Source organism: Piliocolobus tephrosceles, chromosome 10, assembly GCF_002776525.5.
Source record: "Piliocolobus tephrosceles isolate RC106 chromosome 10, ASM277652v3, whole genome shotgun sequence".
NCBI classification, from domain to species: domain Eukaryota; kingdom Metazoa; phylum Chordata; class Mammalia; order Primates; family Cercopithecidae; genus Piliocolobus; species Piliocolobus tephrosceles.
The window spans coordinates 45,200,046-45,224,008 of NC_045443.1; the positions used below are offsets into that span (position 1 = coordinate 45,200,046).

Genomic DNA, 23,963 nt, shown 5'->3' on the forward strand with positions numbered 1-23,963 from the left:
ATTGGTCTAAAATTCTCTTTTTTTGTTGTGTCTCTGCCAGGCTTTGGTATCAGGATGATGTACAACCCCTTATCTTAACCCAGACATTCCTTTCTATTGATAATAACTCTTTAAACAAATTGCCAATCAGAAAATCTACCTAGGACCTGGGAACCCATGCTTCCAGTTGTCCCACCTTTCCGGACCAAACCAATGTACATTTTACATGTATTTTTGCACGCTAAGAGAATTAAGGAAAACAAATACATCTTACATGTGTTAATGAATGACTTGTATCTCCCTGAAATGTATAAAATGAAGTTGTGGCCTGACCATCTTGGGCACATGTTCTCAGGATATCCTGAGGGCTGTATCACAGGCCATTGGTCACTCATATTTGGCTCAGAATAAATATCTTCAAATATTTTACAAATTTTGACACTTTTTGTCATATGGATATGACACATTTTATTTATCCATTCTTCAGTTGATGGACTTTGGGTTCTTTCCACATTTTGCCAGCATTATGAATAATTTTGCTATGAACATTGGTATACAAGATTTTGTGTGAACACATGTTTTCATTTTTCCTAGGTATATACGTAGGAGTGGAATTGGTAGTTAATGCGACAACTCTATGTTTAACATTTTGAGGAACTGACAAATGTCCACTGTAGCTGCACCACTTTACATTCCTACCAGCAATGCAAAAGGGTTCCAATTTATTCACATCCGCTCTAACACTTTCCTTTCTTTTTCCTTTCCTTTCCCTCCCTCCCTCCCTTCCTTCCTTCCTCCCTCTCTCTCTCCCTCACTCTCTCCTTTCTTCCTTTATTTCTTTGTGTCCCTCCCTCTCTTCCTCCCTCCTTCCTTTCTTCCTTCCTTCCTGCCTTCCTTCCTTCCTTCCCTCCCTTTCTCTCTCTCCACCCCTCCCTCCCTCCTTCCTTCTATCTTCCTTCCTTTCTTTTTTCTTTTTTGATAATAGCCACCCTAATGGATATGAAGTAGTATTCTCACTTCAGTGAAGTAGTTCTGATTTGCATTGCCCTAATCGCTATTGATGTTGAGCATCTTTTCTTGTACTTGTTAGCCATTATATATCATCTTTAGAGAACTGTCTATTCAAGCCTTTGCTCATTTTTTTATTTTTTATTTTTGAGACAGGGTCTCACTCTGTCACCCAGGGTGGAGTGTGGTGGTGCAATCTTGGCTCACTGCAAGCTCTGCCTCCCAGGCTCAAGTCACTCTCATGCCTCAGCCTCCCAAGTAGCTGGCACTATAGGCATGCGCCACCACACCTGGCTAACTTTTTGTATTTTTGTAGAGATGGAGTTTCACCATGTTGCCCAGTCTGGTCTTAAATTCCTGAGCTCAAACAATCCACCTGCCTTGGCCTCCCAAAGTGCTGGGATTACAGGGGTGAGCCACCGCACCCGGCCAGTTTTCCCTATTTATTAACATCTTGCATTAGTGTGGTACAGTTATGATAATTGATAACCCAATATTTATACATTATCATTAGCTAAGTTCCATAGTTTACATTAGGGTTTACTCTTTGGGTCGTGTAGTTCTATGAATTTGACAAATGCATAATGTCATGACAAATGTATGCCATGTGTCTGTTACAGCATCATACCGAATCATTTTAGTGCCCCTAAAATCCCCTGTGCTCCACCTATTAATCTTTCCTTCTCTATCCCAAGCCCCAGGTAACAACTGATATTTTTATTGTCTCCATAGTTTTACCTTTTCAAGACTGTCATACAGTTGTATACAGTATGCAGCCTTTTCACACTGGCCTGTTTCACTGTGTCTTTTCATGGCTTGATAGATCATTTCTTTTTATTGTTGAAAAATATTGTATTGTATAGCTGTATCACAGTTTGTTTATTCACCTTTTGAGGGACATCTTGGTTGCTTCCAGCTTTTGGCAATTATGAATAAAGCTTTTATAAACATTCATGTGCAGGTTTTTTGTGTGGACATAATTTTCAGCTCATTCAGGTGAATACTTAGGAGTGCTCTTGCTGGATCATGTGGTAAGACAATATTTAGCTTTGTAAAAAACTGTCAAACTGTATTCTACAGTGACTATAGCATTGCGCATTCCCACCAATAATTAATGAGGGTTCCAGTGGCTCCACATTCTCATTAGCATTTGGATTTTTGAATTGTAATCATTTAATCATTCTAATAGGTGTGTAGTGGTGTCTCATTGCTTTAATTTGCAGTTCCCTAATGACGTATGATGTTGACATCTTTTCATGGTTATTTGCCACCTGTATATATCTTCTTTGGTCAACTCTTTCACCCATTTTTAAATTGAGTTGTTTTCTTTTTATTGTCAGTGAAAAGAGTCAAACTGTAAAACATTTGAAGAGATTTATTCTGAGCCAAATATGAGTGACCAATAGCTCCCCCATGACACAGCCCTCAGGAGATCCTGAGAACATGTGTTCAAGGTGGTCGGGCCACAAGTTGGTTTTATAAATTTTAGGGAGATACAAGATATCAATGAATATATGTAAGATGTACATTCGTTCAGTCCAGAAAGGCGGGATAACTGGAAGCGGGGAGCGGGGCTTCCAGGTCATAGGTAGATTCAAAGATTTCCTGATTGGAAATTGGTGAAGAGTTAAGTTACTGTCCAAAGACTTAGAATCAATAGAAAGCAATGTCTGGGTTAAGATAAGGGGTTGTGAAGACCAAGGTTTTATCAGGTAGACAGAGCCTCCAGGTAGTAGGTTTCAGAGAATAGATTGTAAATGGTTCTTATCAGACTTAAAGAGTGTGTTCTATCAGTAATTCCAAAAGGGAGGAGCATATAATGAAGCATGTCTGGCTCCCCCTTTCCATCAAGGTCTGAACTAGTTTTTCAGATTAACTTTGGAATACCCTTGACTGAGAGGAGGAGTCTATTCAGATGGTTGAGGGGCTTAGAATTTTATTTTTGGTTTACATTCTTGATGAGTTGCAAATGAGTTCTTTCTTTATTCTGGATGTCAGCCCCTTATCAGATATATGATTTGCAAATATTTTCTCCCATTCTGTGGGTTGTCTTTCCACTTTCTTGATGGTATAATTTGGAGCACAAATGCTTTTATTTTGTGTAGTCAAATGGGGTTTTATCTCCTAGTCACTTGCATTTGTATTGTTTGTGCCAGAATGTGCAGGGGTAGAGATAAAAGTAAGCAAGAGGAAGAGGGCAGTGGTAAAAGCAAGAGGAGACCTGACTGTGGAGACAATGAAGCAAACGCACAGGTGGAGCAAGGGAAGGTGAGACTTGAGTAATGGATGCACCTCTTGCTCTGGGAGCATCTGACCCTTTTTCCAGGGTGGATCCTGTTTGCTGTGAAGCCTAATTTACATGCTTGCTTCACTGCCAGAATCCCGCCCCCATCCCTCCCCACAGCAGGCTTGAGAAGTGGCTGTCACAGCCACGCCCTTCCCTCTTGACACTTCCATTCCAAGTAGCTAGCTTTTCTGTACTTTCTCTGAGAAAGGTAATGTAAATGTAAAAGAAGTTTTTGAGGCTATTCTATAGAAGATGTCATAATTCAATGTTCCTCAAAGACAGGGACTATATTTATTTATTTTTTAAAAATATCTCAGCACCTAATGCAAAATCTAGCACACAGACTCCCAATAAATGTTTGCTTAAAGACGGATGGGGGCCACAGGGGCAGGTTTTATTATCAGTTGCTGAACATGTTGGACTGCAAGGTGTCTCAGGGAGTCTGGACTAGGAAAAAGTTCTGTGTTGAAAACAAGAGAAGCAACGAAATAATTTCCTATTCCCATTAAATAAAGATGCTGATGGCTCTCGAGATAGATATGAGGACCCCAGGACTCTGGGGAGTGAAGAAACTAAGCCGCTGCCATATCTGAGCCGAGTTCTTAGGGGGAGGAGGAAGAGGAGGAGAAAGGCAAGCTGGAGGAGGCGGAGCCTTCTTGTCAGCATCTGTTAGTGGAGGTTGGGAAGCCTCTCCTCCTTCCCCCCTCCTCCTTCCCCCTCCCTCCACCTGGCTCCTCCCCGTGTTCGTCCAGCACACCTCCCCCCTTTCCCAAGGACAATCTGCAAGAAAGCAGCGGCGGAGGAGAGCTAAGAAAAGGCAAGAGGGGCCGTTGAGTGAAGAGCAAGGGGGAGAGCTGGGAGTGAGGCGGGAAGGTATGGGCCGGGAGTAGGCGGTAGGGAGAACTGAAAGGAGCAGAAAGGAAAAGAAGAGGAGATACGGCATCCTAAGCCGAGCCGAGAGGGGGATGGGCAGGGCAGTTGTGAAGAATCCTAGCCCCTTGGCCAGCCCCTCCGCTTGCAGGCCCAGCTGCATTCCCCGGGAATCAGGGATGGGTGGGTGGGGGTCGGACGGGTTGCCCTTGGCTGCCTGACCCTACCCTGGCACTAACCCAATTCAAATCAGTGCGCCTATGATGCTGCTTGTCTGTTTCTCCCTGCCGCGTGCTTATATACACACGTGATTTTAGAGATATGTTTTAATATCTGCTTCTCTCTACGTGCGTGTCATTGTGGGTCTGTAAGGGATGCTTATACATGAGTCTGCATGAATTTCTGTGTCCTGTGCCTCTATAACTGTCGTAGAGATTTCAGTAGAAGAATATGAGCTGGTTTTTACAGGTCAGCACTCTTATTTTCTCCCTCACTGACGCTGCCAGGGGTAGAAGAGCTCTGTGTGGGATTCTACCCGCGTCATGAGCTCCAAGAGTGAATGAGAAGAAAAAACGGGAGGAAAGGGATCAGCATACCCAGATGTCTTGTTCTTTTCTTTCCATCTTTTTTCCTTCCTGTTTGCCCTAGTCACTTAATCTTTCTTTTTTGAAAACAGCAGAAATTCGAACATGAACATTCCAGTTAAATAAGAGTGTCTCTAGTCACACGTGTCTGTATGTTCCTTTCACTGTTTGCCACTATATGATTTCTGAAGTCCAAGTTAGGAGTGTGTTTTAAAGTAGAATATGGAGGTATATCTGTATCCAAGCCTATTTTACGTTTTTCATACATTTGTATTTCATGTGGTTATCAGTTCATTGTTTTCAACAAGTATTTATTGGTGTCCTGTAATATGCATAGACTTTGCGAGTCTTTAGTAGGCTGTGGGAGAGTTTTTAAAAATGATCATGATCCCTGCCCTGGAGGAGTTCTCAGTCTACTTAGGGAAAATTACTTTAGTAGCCATCCAGTCCAGTGGTTGGCAAACTTCATCTGTAAAAGGCCAGATAGTAAATATTTTAGACTGCCGGCTCATGAGTCTCTGTCACAATATCCATCCTACTGTTGTAGCACAAAAACATCCATGACAATACATGAATGAATGAAGGTGGTACACACACTGGAATTTGGACTTAACATTTTTCACATGTCATGAAGTACTTTTTGCAACCACTAAAAAATATAAAAACCTTTCACAGCTTACTGCCATACAAAAACATGAGAAGGGCTGGATTTGGCCTACAGACTGTTGTACACTGACCCTGATCTAGTCCAACCCTCTTTTCAGTGCATAAGAAACAATTAAAATGCCACATAAAGCAGGCCTAGCATGGTGGTTCATGCCTGTTATCCCAGCACTTTGGGAGGTGAGGTGGGCGGATCACTGAAGTCAGGAGTTCCAGACCAGCTTGGCCAACATGGTGAAAACCGTCTCAATAAAAAATACAAAAATTAGCCAGGTGTGGTGGTGTATGCCTGTAATCCCAGCTACTCGGGAGGCTGAGGTAGGAGAATCACTTGAACCTGGGAGGCGGTGATCCAGTTTAGACAACATGTGATTAGAGGAAGTCCAAACGAAGGCTTTCTTGACCTGTGGTAATCAGTGAAGGTTTAATAAGGGTACAACTATCACTGGCCTTAAATGATGGAATGGGGTATGAATCTGTGGAAAGGGCCAGGGTAGCCACCAGGACAAGGGATGCAGTGTGCCCAGGCACAAAAGTGGGAACAGCAAAGTAATGTTCAGGTGACAATGGAGCAGAGGATCTGTAGGACCAAAAGTTGAAGCTACATGCAAGAGCTAGACTGTAGAAGCTTCGAATGCCAACCCAACAAGTTGGGACCTTATCTGTCAGTACTGATTACATGTAGTACGTTCATTAATCTCTGTCTCTTAACACAATGCATGTTTGTGAATGTATGTCTTCATATATGTCTCATTGCATTCTTTTATTATTTGTGTGGATTTGTGTGTTTATGTGACCTATGTTTCTATAGGCAGCTACCTTGAGTTCTCCAAATGCATGGTAGAAGCAAGCACAAGCTGCCCTTAAAACTTGGGTTCCTGTGAATGAATACACATCTCTGCTGAAGCCTAGGGACCTATGACCTTCCTATAAAGGTTTATTTTGTGTGTCTAATAGAGTGAAGAAAGGAACACAAGCACAGTGAGACCAGCTATTGTAGTAAGCAATTCAGGTGGAAAATGCAATGAGGATAGAAAGGAGGGGATGTATAAAGGAAGATAATAAGAAGGGAGAATAATAGGATTTAGTTACTGTTTTGAATCTGAGAGGAAGGGAGGAGATAAATTAAAAATAACAGGTTTTAGCCTGGAAAACTGGGAGAGTGATAATTCCACTGGCATTTTATGGATACAAAAGTATGTCCTCTTATGTGTTCCTTTGAGAGAGGTGATCCCTAAAGAACAAAATATGAAGGTGTTCCCATGTCATATGTACACATCTGTGTATATATGGCAGTGACTTTGTATTAATCTTCTCATTTCGTAGCAAGTAGTAATGTGAGGGGCAAGACCCAAAGACCAAGGATCAAGAGATGCTCAGGAGGCTGACAGCCTGAGAGGGAAGAGCCATAGACAGTCCCTGACCACTCTTGAGACTGACACCATTAATTTGCCTAACTCTGATGTGCCTTTATAACCTCAGACTACAGTTTCAACTCCATATCACCTAACCCCATTCCAATAGCACAATTCCATAACACCCAACCCTAATCTTAATTATAATCCAACCTACCCTTGCTCTTCTACTTCTACTTTGCTGATTGTCATCAGTGCCCTAAACCTCATCTGATTCCAGCTCTCTGCAATAACCTATGCCTTCATTGAAAAGGGAGGTATCCTTGAGGCTAACTCAACTTTTCCCCTCCCTTTCTCATTTCTGTTTAGTCAACTTCTCTTTTCCCTGATCTTAGTTTATTCCCCATATAGGTTCCAATTGGGGTGGGAGGGATCAGAGAGGGATTAGTTAGAACCTTAGTAGTCTTGGGCTTGATTACATAACATTTCAGCTTGTCAGTCTACAAGGGTGTGGCTCTCCTCTGGAAGAAGCCCAAAGCTCTCAGGCTGCAAAGCCCAGACTTGGTATAGTGGGAGAGCCTGAGTGAGGTGGCTCTAGCCAGTCTAATTGCCGTTTCTTGAGCTAGTGGCATCTTGATTCCTGCTGTGTCTTAACTGACCATTGTCTTAAATTCTAGAGTGGATCATGACCCATGAAGAGCACCATGCAGCCAAAACCCTGGGGATTGGCAAAGCCATCGCCGTCTTAACCTCTGGCGGAGATGCCCAAGGTAAGGAGGAGGGGACGAAAAACACGACTGGTGGGGCTTTTGGAATTTACTGACTCCATTGGCATTTACAATAGAATTATTCTTCTGTAGGTTTACTGGAATTTTGGGCTTTCCTAAAAATTTCTGTGAGGCCTAAGTCCTCAAGTGCATTTGAATTTTATTTGCCTTGCTTTTATTTACCCATGTCTTCATAAAACTTCTTTCCAAGTTTCTTTGAAGACTGGGGACTCTTTTGGTCCTTGGAAACCTGAAAGACTGGTGTTTTGTCAAGCAGCATTGGAAAGAAACTAAAGAGAGAAAGTTATTGAGAAGGCAGTAAGTGGATTAACTTGATGTATTTGGTCATGGTGGGGATGGGAGGAAACCCAGAATTAGTATTTGGTGGGTCCCAACGAGGTCTTCAGGTATTAACTCTGATGTCTGAAGAGTTTTTGCACTGACCAGGGTCAGTCAGGCACTTGGTTTTCTCTGGCCTTTCCTCCTCTTCCGTTTCATTACCCCTTGAAAAAATAGGAACAGCAGCAGTTAATCAATACAGATCCACTATGAGGTGGAGGGGCAGAAAATGAGCCAGCAAAAACCTTTTTCTAGATTGAATTTAAGAAACCTGGGAGTCATGAAAATTAGGTATATAGGAAACACGGAGTGGGAGAGAGAGAATATGTGATTTTGTTTTAAAAAAACTTTTTCTCATTTGATCTTCTGATATATTCTGGTACATTGAAAAGAGGCAGAATTTCTTGGAAAGGATACAGGACATGGAGGCAATTATGGAAAAAAGAGAGAAGGAAAGCAATTTCAGCTAGGCTTCCCTCCTCAGCACCACTGTCCCTAGGCTCTTTTAGACTTTGTGCTAAGGACCACTTTGTATAGAGCCCTGTCTTGTATGTTGTGAAGAAGTTGAATTCCTTTAGGAATTTATAGTTTAATGAGGAAACTAGAATTCTTACATAAGGCACATAAATAAAAACAAGCAAGTGTGCATTAACCAAGTGGAATCTACTTATATAATGAAATGATAGCCCCTGATTGAATTAATCAGGGAAAACTTCATGGAGAAGGTAGATTTCAAGACACTGAACTCTTTATTTAAGTAAGATGCTTAGAACAGTAGCAGGCACATCATAAATACTCAATACATGTATCATTAATTAATTAAAAATGAATTTGTATCTACTGTGTCAATCAGGATGCTGGTCACTAGGGATACATCAGTGAAAAAGTCTGACACAATCTTTGTTCCTATACTTATTAGTATATTAGTAAAGCTAGACTTTTTAAACTAATATTTGTTATAGTTGTGATATAGGTTATGAAACAGAAAGTGCTAGAATGAAGAAACTGAGGAAGGAGGGTACGGAGGTCTGAGTTTAGGAATAGTGACCAGATTAGGAATGCAGAGTCCTATTTGAGTTTGCAGAAACCACAGACCTGGCTTTTATTGCATCTCTCTTCTCTGCTGGCAGAGTACCATGCCAATACTGAATTCTTTAACATGCAGTTGAGCATTGATCCTGAAACCTTGGTAGACTGGTCTGTGGACTCAGACTGTCAGATTAGGGGAAGAGAGAAGAAAGCCTGCTAAACAATCCAAGTGAGATACACAGAGTTATAAAATGAAGAAGAAGATATTTTTAGAGAGGGAAAGAGGGGAAAAAAGGTCAGCCTAGGATTTAACTTGGGTCTAAGAGCAGCAGAGCCCTTCCACCTTCTGATCCTGAGCCGTGAGGCCCTCTTAATCTAGTGATGGCCATAACTCACTGCTATAAGAGAAAGACCCTCTTTTATGGAGGCAGGGACTATAGATAAGCTAATTTCTGAAGGACCCAGCTGATAGGCATAGTATATCCAGGGAAATATCCCACCTGCAAATCCCCATAACATCACAGCAACGTATCACTAGGGATCAAGAGTGATAGAAACTGAAATTCTATGGAGGCAAGGAGGCAAAACAGAAAACTCAAAATAGAGCTGAGAGGTCCCAACTGAAGGAGAAGCTCAAATTCAGAAGTTGCCTGCCCAGAACTGAGTTTGATGGACTCTAGTTCTCCCAGGGAGAAAACATAGAAATATTTTTGTTTTTTTTCCCCTGAGGGTTTGTGGGCCACATGGGAAAGTGAGATTGAGCTGTCTAAAATCCATAGAGGTCACAGCTTTGTCATTCCCCGAACTGCTGAGTTTGCTGAAAGCTAATCATCTCTTGAGGTAGAAAAATGGCCAGGAATCGGGCATCCTGAGCTCAAAAACGAAGAACTCTGGGATGCTGGGCTGATGCCGTACCAAATCCTAATTTCCTTTCCAGCCTAGGAATGGCTTCAGCCACCAAAACTATGCTACCTTTAGCTTTAGAACATTGGCATATTTTAACCCTGGAAAGGACCTCAGTCGGTCATCTGCTCTGGCCCTCTGTCTCCAAATAGCCAGCCATTACAAATGTATGTTTATCCTTTTTATTTATTTATTTTTTTTTTAAGAGATGGGACGGGATCAGCTGGGTGCGGTGGCTCACGCCTGTAATCCCAGGACTTTGGGAGGCCGAGGCAGGCAGATCACCTGAGGTCGGGAGTTCGAGACCAGCCTGACCAACATGGAGAAACCCTGTCTCTACTAAAAATACAAAATTAGCCGGGCGTGGTGGCACATGCCTGTAATCCCAGCCACTTGGGAGACTGAGGCAGGAGAATCGCTTGAACCCGGGAGGCGGAGGTTGCGGTGAGTCGAGGTCACACCATTACACTCCAGCCTAGGCAACAAGAGTGAAACTCTGTCTCAAAAAAAAAAAGAGAAATGGGAAGGGATCTTATTATGTTGCCCAGGCTGGACTTGAACTCCTGGCTCAAGCAATCCTCTTGCCTCAGCCTCTCAAGTAGCTAAGACCACAGACCACGTGCCACCGCACCTGGCCTTTTCTATTTTTAAAGGTTCGCGCGAACAGAGATTCTTTTACCTCTCTGGCTTGCTATTCTAGGGTTTATAATTTTTACTTATGATATCCATTAGAAAGTGTAATTCGTCTCTAACAAATGTTTATTCCTCATATATTTTAAAAAATCTTATGAAAGTTAAGACAGAAATTATTTAGTATCAGCTTTCAAAAAAGTCATGCTCAAGTCATTTATTAGATTTTTTTCTGTCTAGTCTCATAGAGACCCATCACCCACAGTTCTTCTTTCTAAAACCTCTTCCCAATATGCCGTAATTGGAGACTCCAAACTACGTGCTTATGATGTTCTCCAGAGCCCCTCCTGACTACACCCAGAATACTTATTGGATGGTGCCTGTAATCTTATCCTTCGTCTTGCTTCTAATAAGTCAGACAGCTGCCATAGAGGTTTATTTAGGGCAACATGGAACAGCCAAGGAGACTCTGGCCAGGACTGGCTTGGGGCCAGACTAGGCTAGTCAGACTGGCTGGGAGAGCTCAGAGAATTACTGGGGCTCCTTAGTATAAAACTATTTGTGTACCCCAAAGTTTGTGATTTTTAGGGAACTAGGGGTTTGAGGCATAGGTACCAGGTGCACAAAGAGCATCCTAAAATTGGGTTTCTAGGAAGATACTCAGATATTCAATTTGGAGACAGGATGAATGACTTCTGGAAGTTGGTGGGATTGAGGTAAGAAGAAGGCAGAGGGAGAAGATAATTTCCTTATTGTGAGATATTTCTTATGCCCAACTGATTTGGATAGTCCCTGTCCACCATCTGTTGTTTGCTTTTGTACTGAAAACCTTTGAGTCGTTTGTCTCTCTTAACTCTGGGTATACCAACAAGATTGCATTAAGTTAGAGTTTTTGCAGGAACATTTACTCAGCTTGGGAGCAAAAAACAATGTTCCAACCTATACATTTCAGAACAGTTTTTTCCCTTATTTCCTAAAATTACAAGTTCATACTCCAGAACTCCAGGTATCCAGAAGAGAATCCCATAGGCCTTGTGACAGGCTGGAAAACAAACTTTAGTTTCATATCTATTCTGATCTTATTGAGCTGACTTTATTCGTCTTTCCTAAAGCATTGATGACTTTGTGTTGACTTTTGACCTTGTACCTTTCACACACATAGGCTATTTCTCAAGCTACTGAAAAGCCCCTCTCTTCACAGATTTTTTGGTTTTGATGCCTTCAACTTAAGGGTGTGAACTTAGGCTTCTAGACTTCATGGGGCTTTGCCTTAGTGATGTCATAAGTGAGCTTTGACATCAGTGCTCACCAATGACTTCTTGTTCACAAGTCCAACCTTTCAGGCCTTACCTTAGACCAGTTATCAGAAGCATTTGGCACTGTTCCCACTTCTTGAAACTGTCCCCTTTTGACTTCTGAGACATCACTAAGTCCTGGTTCTTTTGTATTTCCTGCTGCCCCTTATTAGTTTTCATCATGGAACCTCCCTTCCCCTTCCTGTTCCTTCAATGTTGGTTTTCCTCAGGGTTCCATTCCTTGCCTTTTTCCCTTATAATTCTACATATTCTCTTGATATAGTCTCTTCTATGTTCACATGGATGCTCCATAAGGACTTCAAACTCAACATATCCAAATATGAATGTATCACCCCCACCCCAACCTGCCCAAACCAAAACCTGCCTCTGCTGAATTAATGGTACCACACTTTTACCCTTTGTCTAAATCAATCACGGGACGTTTTCTCCCTCTCTGACCCTTGAAATGTAATCACATTGCCAACTGGATATAAGTCCTATTGCTTCTGTTTCCTAGATATCTTCTATCCAGTATTTGTTTTGTCCCAAATGCTACTCTTCTAGTCTAGGTCTTCCACATTTCTTATCTAGGATGCCAGGTAGCCTCCTAATGCTAGAAATCCCTCTCTCAAGCTGTCTTTCACACTGCTGCCAGAGTTATCCTTCTGAGATGCAGATCTCATCATGTCCCTCTGCTCTCTAAATTCTTCAGGGATTCTTAGTTGTCTGCAACTTTTCTTTTTGGAGGGGTCACAGACCCCTTTAAGAATCAAATGAAAGCTGTGGACCTTCTCTCAAAAGAAATTTCCATGCCCGCAGAACTTTTCATACAGTTTTGTGGGGTTCCTAGATTCCCCGAAACCCATCTCCCGTGGATCTCCAATTAAACCCTGGCCTGTAGAATACAACTCAAACTTCTCATGGCACATAGGTGCCTGCCTACCTGTAGAGCTTCATCTCTCACCACTTCCTAGTTTATATTCTTTATAATACCAAATTACCTAAGGTTGTTTTTTGACCCTCACCTTTATTTGTGCTATTCCCTCTGCCAAGAACACTCTCCCTCAAATTCTCCACCTGACAGAAAAATTTTAGAGGAAATTGTCCTTTAGGTCCCATGACAAATGTTGTCTTTTCTGTATAACCTTCTCTGACTTCCTTCTGGCAGGCTTAGATACTCTATGTCCCTCTTTCCACTGTACTTTGTATCTCTCTCCCTCTGTCTGTCTTTTTTGAGAGATGGGGTCTCACCATGTTGCCCAGACTAGACTTAACTCCTGGGCTCAAGTGATCCTCCTGCCTCAGCCTCCCAAGTAGCTGGGACTATAGGCATGCACCATTGTGCTGGCTCATGTCTTTTATAGGGCCCAATAGACCATATTGTAATTCTCAACATGTCTTGAGGACCATTACCAAGTCCTTTATCTTGGTATTCCCAGATTCTGTGTTGGTCATTGCTGTACCCCCAGTGCCTAGCACAGTGCCTGGAACATGATAGGTGTTCAGTTAATATTTGTTAAGTGAACAAATGAACCTTCAATTTGGAGCTAATAGCCATGTAATACCAACCTGCAAAAAAAGAAACATTTTCATCTTTTTTATTCCATCCTATTCCTGATAGCTTTGGATTACTCAAAAGTTTGTGATGGTTTTTAGTTTGGTGCTGCAGGTTTTCCCGATTACTAGCTCTCTTAGTGCTTGCTGGTATATTACATTTCTCCAGGCAGGGTTAAGGACAACATGAACAGATTTTAGATTGAAACAAAAATATGTAGTAGAATATCTAAGAGAGGGTGGCTAAAATGATTCACAAGAAGTTGACCCATCATGGCTGTAAGATTCCCTGTGCATCACCATGTGCTCCTCCTCACATTACATGGTAGGAAAGGAATGTCTCCCGTCTGTCACCAATAAGGCCATGCTTAGCACAGGATCAGTGCATTGTTCCTAGTATGAAACACACATATGGGACACCTGCTGTGTGTTGTGTGTTGGGAAGGGCTGGTTTTTTCACAGTGCTCCTGGAAGAGAGTTCTTTTCACTGAAAAGCTACTAGGAGAGGGATAATACTCATCTGTGAAAAAGGGAAAAGGATTGCCTCTGTATTTTAGTACTAAGCTTTTGTTTTGTTTTGTTTGAATTTTATTTATTTTTTTTTACAGATGGAGTCTTGCTATGTTGCCCAGGCTGGTCTCGAACTCCTAGGCTCAAGCAATCTTCCCAGCTGACCTCCCAAGTACTGGGATTACAGGCATGAGTTACCAGCCCTAGTCCTAAGTTTTTCTTCCAGTAGAAGCAGAGAGAGAATGATTTACAGCATACTTTTCGAGTTCCCCATAAACATCTTATATACAGGGCCACAGGAAGAGACTAACAAATATTCGTTGACTAATTGAGGAAATGCCAGGAGAAGGCAGTGAGAGAATAGAGTCCCCACCAATTCTTCCTGCACACTTGGTCACAGCCTCTTCTGGCAATGTGGGAACTAGTGAATCACAACTGTGTGGCACACATTGGAACACAGACCAACTCAAGTGACACAAAAAAAGGGTATATTTGTGTGTGTGTGTGTGTGTGTGTGTGTGTGTGTGTGTAGACTGAGAGAATCAGCTGTCCAGTAACAGATATACTTGTGAACTTGTGAATAGACTGTGACTTGCCAGGTTACTGAACCATATAGAGTCATGTCCTTGTGCTGAAATGCCTACTAAAAGCTGAGGTCTCGATATAGTGCAGAAAGCAAGGAAAAACCTAGTACAGCCATTGAGATCAGTAGGACAAACCTGAGAGGCTGATAGTGTTAACTTAGGCATTTGAGAACTTGAATTCTAATCTGAACTTTCTAAAAGTACTAGCTTTGTGCCCCTTGACCTTTTTGAGTTTCAGTTTCCAAGTCTTTAAAATGGAGACAATTCCAGGATTGTGGACAGGATTAAATGAGATGATGTTTGACAAGCTTTTGGCAGTGTCTAGCCCACAATACACATTCAGGAAAATGCTTTATTCTAGTTGTTATTATTTCCCAGATGGTCCTATCAAGGAAAGGTCTTGGGAAAGGCAGGATTTTTGGGGGGCTTGAGGAGCAATGAATGCAGATTATCTGAAGCTCTGGTAACATTGACTGCAGTAAGTGGGAATGGGGAGGTCAGAAGACTTTGATGAGAGGATTATTCTAGATTCAGAGAAAAGACTAAATAAAGTACTGATTCATTTTTTTTAGCCAAATGTAATATATGTGGATTCCAGGGCACCTTTTCTTAGGAGCAACCCCTCCGTGACTTCTTTTATCCCTCCTTTCAGGTATGAATGCTGCTGTCAGGGCTGTGGTTCGAGTTGGTATCTTCACCGGTGCCCGTGTCTTCTTTGTCCATGAGGTTAGTTCTGTACTTTGTTCTTCATCATTCTTTCTCTGCCCTCTTCTAAATCTGCCTTCTATCCCCTTCCCACGTTCTGTGTCCTTACCTCCCAGTTAGTTACATTGCTATGTTTGATTTTCCTTGGCTCCCTATCTTCATGAGTCACTCTTTCCTACTCTTGACTCCAATAGTGATGGTGGGACCCGGGCATCTACAAACTGGGTCTTCATGTTGCCTGTTCAATTTAAAGGAAAAAGTAACTCTCAGTCCTCCTTTCATCTCCCTCAAAACAGAGAAAGAAATGGAAATGGGTAGTATTTACAGCAAATTTAGTATATCCAGGGGAAGAGCCCCAGGAGGGAAGAGCCTTGCTGTACTTCTGTAGTTTGCATAACTTCCTGAGGTTCTCACTCTTCTTTTGCACCCTTCTCCCAGTATTCTCTCATGCTTTACCCACTCTTCTTTTTATAAGGTCCACCCACTTTCTTCTATCAGATTTTATAGTCTCTTAGAGCAAGTCACATTTCTTTCCTTCCCTCCCACCAACTTCCCCTTCTCCTTTTCTCCATGGTTATCAAGACCATCTGTTATCATTGGTCCCCTGTGAAGCAGGTTGGAGGAGATAGGGTGAGCCAAAAATAAGAATTAAGATTATTTGGAAGGATATCCACATCCCGATATTTAAAAAATGGAAGAAACTAGAAAAGAGTATTGCAAAAGTTGACGTCTCCTTCTTTGGACTGTGTTAAATATAGTCTCACGAGCATCCAGGACTCACTAGTGGGAGGAGGTGGCTTGACTCTCAGAGAACCTCTTCCCAGGGATCCTGTCTTAATCCTGGGAATTTAGGGAGAAGCCTAGCAAGGGCTTAACAGTTATAATATGTCCCACAGGGTTATCAAGGCCTGGTGGATGGTGGAGATAACATCAAGGAAGCCACCTGGGAGAGCGTTTCGATGATGCTTCAGCTGGTATGTTGTTCCAGATAACTCCCTGTCTCATATTTGCTCTGTCCTTGTTTCATCCCACTCTGGTTTGGGCTCATGGTCTCCCAAATTCCCTGTCACGTGGTTTCATGGGAAGGAATTCAGTGACAAGAGAGGGACCCTATTTGCCCTTTACTCTTAGCATTTGAAAATATCACCCTGGTTTCCTGGGGCAGGGAGAGGGTGGAGGAGTGATCACAGGATGCTTTGCTCTTTATGGAAAGGTCATAAACAAGACTATGGGGACTGACACATAAGCAGGTCTTACTCTAGGGTCACGGGGAAGGTCTGGCCCTGAAAATAACCTTACCAGAGGACTGGAGCCAGAGCCAGAAGTGGAGCTGAAATTTGCCAGTCCTCATGTGATGGAGATGAGGTGACCTGAAACCAGACCACTTAAAGGACAAAGGAACTGAGACAGACTTTTGGAGTCTCAAAAAAATCCTGAGTATCCTGAGGATTTCCACAGTCCTTTATGCTACTTGCTCCACGTTGTGTTAGGCTTCTCATGTGTATCCACTGCAGGCTAGTCCACAGTGAGTGAGAGAAATACAGTCATTTGCTGGTTTACCGAAAATTTGTAAATTACATTTGTATCCCCCTTTTTTCGGCTCAGTTCCCTAAAAATCCATGGGCAAAAATTTAATATGCAGTATCTATTGAAGGCTCTACCTAGGTGCTAGGTAATGGTGCCTGCCATAAAGTGGTCTGAGAATGAACCAAAATTCTCCACCAGTATCCCAAAGTCATGGCTGCACAGGAGTGCATAAGATATGAAAACCTGGCCGGGCGCGGTGGCTCAAGCCTGTAATCCCAGAACTTTGGGAGGCCGTGATGGGTGGATCACGAGGTCAGGAGATCGAGACCATCCTGGCTAACATGGTGAAACCCCGTCTCTACTAAAAAAAATACAAAAAACTAGCCGGGCGACGTGGTGGGCGCCTGTAGTCCCAGCTACTCGGGCGGCTGAGGCAGGAGAATGGCGTAAACCCGGGAGGCGGAGCTTGCAGTGAGCTGAGATCCGGCCACTGCACTCCAGCCTGGGCGACAGAGCCAGATTCCATCTCAAAAAAAAAAAAAAAAAATAGATATGAAAACCTAATCAAGGATAGAAAGCCTTAATTTCCCAGGGACTTATAGATACCTCTCTTGGGGTATCTGTAAGGCTTTCTTTACCCAGAGCTATTTTTCCTGTGAATACCTGGATATTGCAGCTTCTGCCATTGGGACCATAGATTACAAGGAGCTGAGGGGAAAGGATTGGCAGTACCTGGGTACAGTTAGAAATCTCAGTGTAGAGAGAGGAAAAATACTACAAAACACATTGGGATGAACTCCTAATAATAATTTAATGTCAGGCCATTAGGGAGAATTTCTAAAGACTGGAGTCACTGCTTCTAAGATGTGAAAGTTGGAGATCATTTGAGAACCAACAGATATGTGCGTATTCACTTTTTCTCTGTAGGATAGTCATGGAATGACAAAGCCTTCAATGAAACGGGTTCTTAGCAGTCTTCTAAGATGTATAGCAAAATATGGGAATGACCCTCTGATGCCTCAGCCAGCATCATTTCCCTTTCCTTTGGAAGGGACAGATCACTCTTAAGGATGTCAAGGAACTTTCTAGAGACTCACACAGTTATGTTAGGCCATCACAGCGTTGGAATAGGGGATATCTCAGCATGTTGAGCCCTGGCTCTGGAGAGCTGACTTCTACCTGTTCCAAAGGGAGGCACGGTGATTGGAAGTGCCCGGTGCAAGGACTTTCGGGAACGAGAAGGACGACTCCGAGCTGCCTACAACCTGGTGAAGCGTGGGATCACCAATCTCTGTGTCATTGGGGGTGATGGCAGCCTCACTGGGGCTGACACCTTCCGTTCTGAGTGGAGTGACTTGTTGGGTGACCTCCAGAAAGCAGGTAAGAGATTTTTCACAACAGTATTGCTTATTTGTGTCGGTATGTGCATGCGTGTACACACACACATCACCCCTGCCCCCCTTTTACCTACCATTGGAAAAAAATGTTACCCAGACACAAATAGGCAGTCTTTGCCCCCTTTTTCTGGTATTGTCTATAATTCCTTTTGGCTAGAATTTCTTCTCTCTCTAGATATCTCCTCTTTAGGCATGCCAGGTACCTCACCCAGTGGCTCCTGGTTTGCTTCTCATTGTCAGGTAAGATCACAGATGAGGAGGCTACGAAGTCCAGCTACCTGAACATTGTGGGCCTGGTTGGGTCAATTGACAATGACTTCTGTGGCACCGATATGACCATTGGCACTGACTCTGCCCTGCACCGGATCATGGAAATTGTAGATGCCATCACTACCACTGCCCAGAGGTAAGGGGACTTGGGAGGTAGGCAGTGTAAGAAGATGGCAGCTAGGACACGCTAAAGGGCTAGAGGCTGCTGAAGACTGAAGTGTTTGAGCTATGGTGACTATAATGACCAGTTTTCTGGGGCTAGAACACTATTTTTAACTAAAAATTATCTAGAGCACTGACATTGCACTGCTCCCTTAATGATATATGATTTGCCTTTTGCCACTGTCTGGCCCACTGTCCAAATATGCAGCTCTGAGGTCTTTCATATCTTTGGGCTAAATGGTTATTCTTCAGACTGGGCAAATCTAGGGAGCCCAGACATGAGCTACACTTCCCAACCATATCATAGAAAGTGTAAGTGCTGCTATGACCACCATGGCTCAGAGATAAGAGGACCTGGAGGGAGGCAATGTAGGATGGGGGATAGAAGGGTAATCGCTTACCCCAGGGTAATCCTAGAGGATTCCAGTTAGTCCAGTCCTCCCTTCACTTCTTATCCTTTTCTCTCCTTTCCTTCCCTGACCCGGTTCCTCTCTGGAACAGAGCCTCTGTATAGATACCTTTTACTGCTGTGTTTTCTCGGGCCTGGGAAGGATACCTTGTGGCTAAAGTATTTCCCCTAGGTCTTCCTGGTCTCAGGAAGTCTGCTAGAAGGCCTGGCAGCATACGTGTATCTCCCAGAGAGGGTAATTGGCCTAGATGTGGGTGGTGGCTTGATCTTGGCCATATGGTCTCTTGGACTGTGTCCTATGTCTATCTCTTGCAGCCACCAGAGGACATTTGTGTTAGAAGTGATGGGCCGCCACTGTGGGTAAGATCCTCATTCTGACCCATTTATTCCATGGACCTAGCAATAGCCCTTTCCTTTTCCCCGGATAGTCCAGTGAGGTCATCAGTAGCAGCAGATCTGGAGGTGCACATGCTCCTTGTGGTGTGGTTCCCTTTCCTGCCTCCATCCCCCTCCTTTACATCCCCACACACGCATGTGTGTACGTGCTCAGGCACATGCTTGGTGTAAAGAGTGGGCAGTGCTCTGAGGCTGGAAGCCACTGTGGCAGGTGAACATATGTGGAAGGTGTCCGTTAGAGACAGAATCTCATTGAGGGGCCCTGGTGCTCTTACACTTGCCCCAAGAATAAAATGGAGGCTCTCCAGACCTTTTATCAACTATGAGAACTAGGAGAACTTGTTGGGTATGGATGAGGCTATTTGTAGAATACAACTTCTAGCAGGACGCTTCTGCCTCTCATCTCAGATACCTGGCCCTTGTCACCTCTCTGTCCTGTGGGGCCGACTGGGTTTTTATTCCTGAATGTCCACCAGATGATGACTGGGAGGAGCACCTTTGTCGCCGACTCAGCGAGGTACTGGCACTTTATTTTGCCCTTAAGAAATCCCTCACCCTGTTCCACTGATGATCTGTTTCCTACCCATCAGCTTCATTCCATTGATCATTTTACCCTTTGTTCTCAACCAGACAAGGACTCGTGGTTCTCGTCTCAACATCATCATTGTGGCTGAGGGTGCAATTGACAAGAATGGAAAACCAATCACCTCAGAAGACATCAAGAATGTTCGTATGAATGAAACCAGATAGGCCTCAGACTCCATAGCCCGTTCCTTTCTGGCTTCTGAGTCTCCTGACACTGCTTCTCCCCTTGGTCCTTCTGCACATCTCTCCCTGGGTCCCTGCCCCTGGTTGCCTCCCACAAAGAACCATTACAAGACAAGAGGCTGAGCTGTCCATGGTTCACCCAAGTCTCTGCTTGTTTTCTTCCTTTGACTCTGTGTAACCCTCTCTCTGTACCTCTCTTGGTCCCTTCAGCTGGTGGTAAAGCGTCTGGGATATGACACCCGGGTTACTGTCTTGGGGCATGTGCAGAGGGGTGGGACGCCATCGGCCTTTGACAGAATTCTGGTAAGTCACTGGGCTCTGTGGCCCTCATGCCTTAAAACCCTCAACCTTGTAGTCCTTCCTCCTCAGGGCTGCACTTCACCAGATAGGGACTTACACCACTGGTCGTGTTGCCTCTCCACCAGCCTTTGGGCTGCATTGGCCACTGACCCATTCCCATACACTTGAGGGTCCTCTTCTGTTACAAAAATGATGAGAGACTTTGCCTTCCTAATGGTGAGGAGCAATATCTTTTTGTTTCGTTTTGTTTCATATATTTTTAATAAGAATTTTGAAATAATGGTAGATTCACATTCAATTGTACAGAATAATACAGAGATAGTCCCACATACTCTTTGCCCAGTTTCCTTCAATGGTAACATCTTGCAAAACTGTAGTACAATATCATCACCAGGATATTGACATTGATATTGTCAAGCTACAGAACATTTCTATTACCACAGGATGTCTCATGTTGTCCTTTTACAGCCACATGTACTTGACCCCCACCCATCCCTCCTCATTCTTAACCTCTGGCAACCACTAATCTGTCTCTTTGTCTCTAATTTTTAATCTCATGTATATTATATAAATGGAATTGCATAATATGCAACCCTTTAGGATTTTTTTTTCTACTCAGCATAATTCTCTAGATATTTATCAAAGGTGTTGTTTGTTTCTATAGTTTGCCGTTTTCTGCAGAGCAGTGCTCCATGGAGTGGACGTATTACAGTTTGTTTAATCATTCAGACATTTGAGTTGTTTTCAATTTATGGCTATTAGGGATAAAGCAACTATGAACATTTGTGTACAGCTTTTTGTGTGAACTTAAGTTTTCATTTCTGCAGAGTAATTGCCCAGGAGTTCAATTGGGTTGTATGGTAGTTTTTTGTTTCTTGAAAAAAATTTTTTTTCAAAGATACTGCCCAACTGTTTTTAGGATAGCTGTACCATTTTAATTTCCATCAGCAATTTATAAACGACCTGTTATGTTTGCATCCTTATCAGCATTTGGGGATTGTCACTTTTTTATTTTTAAATTTTTTAAAATTTTAACCATTCTGATAGGTATATAGTGGTATTTCTTTTTTTTTTTTTTTTTTTTTTTTTGAAATGGAGTCTTGCTCTGTTTCCCAGGCTGGAGTGCAGTGGCATGGTCTCAGCTCACTACAACCTTCACCTCCTGGGTTCAAGGGATTCTCCTGCCTCAGCCTCCCAAGTAGCTGGGATTGCAGGTGCCTGCCACCACACTCGCCTAATTTTTTAAATTTTTAGTAGAGATGGGGTTTCACCATGTTGGCCAGGAGGTCTTGAACTCCTGACCTTGTGATCTGCCTGCCTCGGCCTCCCAAAACATTGGGATTACAGGCATAAGCTACCAGGACCAGTCTTTTTTTTTGTTTAGAGATGGAGTCTTGCTCTATCACCCAGACTAGAGTGCAGCGGCACAATGTTGGCTCACTGCAATCTCTACCTCCCGGGTCCAAGGGATTCTCCTACCTCAGTCTCCTGAGTAGCTGGGATTACAGGCACACGCCACCATACCTGGCTAACTTTTTGTATTTTTAATAGAGACGGGGTTCCACCATGTTGGCCAGGCTGGTCTTGAACTCCTGACCTCAGGTGATCCGCCTGCCTCGGCCTCCCAAAATGCTGGAATTACAGGCATGTAATCCCAACCTTAGACACTCAGTTTAAACCCTCTTATCCTATTTTCATTGGAAGAGCAAAGCAATCTCCTACCTTGTTTTGTCAATAAGAAGGGAACATTATTAAGCCCCAGTAATCCTGTTGGTTACTGTAGTGGGCATGTTTCTCTAGAACTAAGTAGAATCCTTGAGGTTCCGATGGCAAGAATACAAAGTCATCAAGCTTTAGATGAAATCTGTTTGGGGAGGTAAAGCCCAGTAAGTTCTTTGCTGCATTCTTAATTGTGAGACTCAATCTTGTGATTTGGAAAAGGCCTCAAGTATCCTGACTCTCTAGGCTGAGCCAAGATGAGGCAGCCTGAGCCAGACTGTCTTTGTTCTCTGGACTCCTGCAGGGCAGCAGAATGGGTGTGGAAGCAGTGATGGCACTTTTGGAGGGGACCCCAGATACCCCAGCCTGTGTAGTAAGCCTCTCTGGTAACCAGGCTGTGCGCCTGCCCCTCATGGAATGTGTCCAGGTGGTAAGTACTGATCCTAAACCCCTTTCTTAACAGTCTCAAGCCCCTGCCTTGGAGTTCATGGGGCATGAGACCAACATCTAAGGCCACTGGTGTAAGAGCAGGTGGAAAGGCAAGATGGTACAGTAAGAGACATACGGGGAAAAAACACAGTGGGTTTTGCATAGGATCTCTTAACTAAGCTTCAGTGTTCCCATCAGTAAAATGTTCCTAAGGAAGGTGGGAGATTCTACATCCTCCTTAGTAATGAAACCCAGTATCTCATAATATACAACCTCAAACATTTTTATCATGTCTTTATTGGAAGAAGAATGCAATATTCCTCCTAACTTTATTAAGAGCAGGAGAATATTATTAAATTCTAGCTGGGTAGTTTTTGTCTCTATGATTTCTATCTTGAACATGTTTCTCTGAACCAACATGAGGTACACTAATGCTCACGTTGAGGGTTATTGTAAGGATTAGAGATAAGCTATATTAGTATGTGATGCAGTACCTAGCCAATGTTGAGTGTTCAGGAAATGGTGGCCTTTATTATGAAGGAATCACTCCATTGATACCACAGAGTGAACATGGTGGCTGGAAGGCTGGGAGCGAGAGCTAGGGTATCTGGCCTGGTTCTGAGGGCTGGTCTAAATGCTCCCCTTCTGCCGGCCTCCTTCTCTCTGCGACCCAGGAGTCCCAGTGATCTGCAGCCTTGCTTGGAAATGTATCTGTGAAAGCTCCAAAGCGAAGGCACTGGCCCACAGAGCTGAAATCAGTAGTTGAGAAGCACACAGCAGGGATCAGTCCTTCTTCCTAACTTGGTTACCTGTAGGATCTTCATTTACTCATGACTTCAGAGGCTGCTTTAAGGCTGGGGACCTGGGTGTGGAATGGAAGATACTATTTATCTGTGAGCATTCTTCCACTCTACCCATACTTCTAATAAACAGCATAGTTCTGGGCACAGTGGCTCACACCTGTAATCCCAGCACTTTGGGAGGCCAAGGCAGGCAGATCACAAGGTCAGGAGATCGAGACCATCCTGCCTAACGTGGTGAAAAATACCAAAAAAAAATTAGCTGGTTGTGGTGGCATACTCCTATAATCCCAGCTACTCGGGAGGCTGAGGCAGGAAAATCGCTTGAACCCAGGAGGCAGGGGGTTGCAGTGAGCCAAGATCGCACCAGTGCACTCCAGCCTGGGCAACAGAGCAAGACTCTGTCTCAAAAAAATAAAAATTAAAATAAAATAAACAGAGCATAGAATCAGTTCTTTTCTTTTGCTGCTCAGGAAAAACAAAAATACTTCTGTGAAAGTTTAGGGGCATAGGAAAGGTGGGGTATAGAATGGGCAGGATCTAGTCACAATCCCAGGGATGGGCAGAGTTTGACTGTGGGATAGAAATCCAGCTGTGCGGAATTGTGACCCTGGAGTTGAAACTGTCACTGTGCTCCCCCCTCAGACCAAAGATGTGACCAAGGCCATGGGTGAGAAGAAATTTGATGAAGCCCTGAAGCTGAGAGGCCGGTGAGGAAATGATG

General features: G+C 43.4%; 1 protein-coding gene across 6 annotated transcripts in view; it reads left to right on the plus strand.

The window, feature by feature from the left end:
- The window catches only part of PFKM (phosphofructokinase, muscle), a 46,502-nt gene that overhangs the window by 15,832 nt on the left and 6,707 nt on the right, over positions 1–23,963 (plus strand). For 2 of the 6 annotated variants that reach the window (XM_023231204.2, XM_023231205.2), the window contains exons 2-12: positions 7,424–7,516; positions 15,010–15,083; positions 15,959–16,036; positions 17,780–17,969; positions 18,227–18,392; positions 19,143–19,187; positions 19,632–19,740; positions 19,854–19,949; positions 20,202–20,294; positions 22,315–22,440; positions 23,885–23,949. In XM_023231204.2, the coding sequence (XP_023086972.1) occupies positions 7,432–7,516; positions 15,010–15,083; positions 15,959–16,036; positions 17,780–17,969; positions 18,227–18,392; positions 19,143–19,187; positions 19,632–19,740; positions 19,854–19,949; positions 20,202–20,294; positions 22,315–22,440; positions 23,885–23,949 (1,127 nt within the window). In that variant the 5' untranslated portion in view covers positions 7,424–7,431. Of the gene's footprint in view, positions 1–3,143; positions 3,256–3,918; positions 4,148–5,808; positions 5,814–7,423; positions 7,517–15,009; positions 15,084–15,958; positions 16,037–17,779; positions 17,970–18,226; positions 18,393–19,142; positions 19,188–19,631; positions 19,741–19,853; positions 19,950–20,201; positions 20,295–22,314; positions 22,441–23,884; positions 23,950–23,963 lie in introns of those variants that run through there. The other 4 variants (XM_023231208.1, XM_023231207.2, XM_023231206.2 and 1 more) reach the window with 4 other exon arrangements.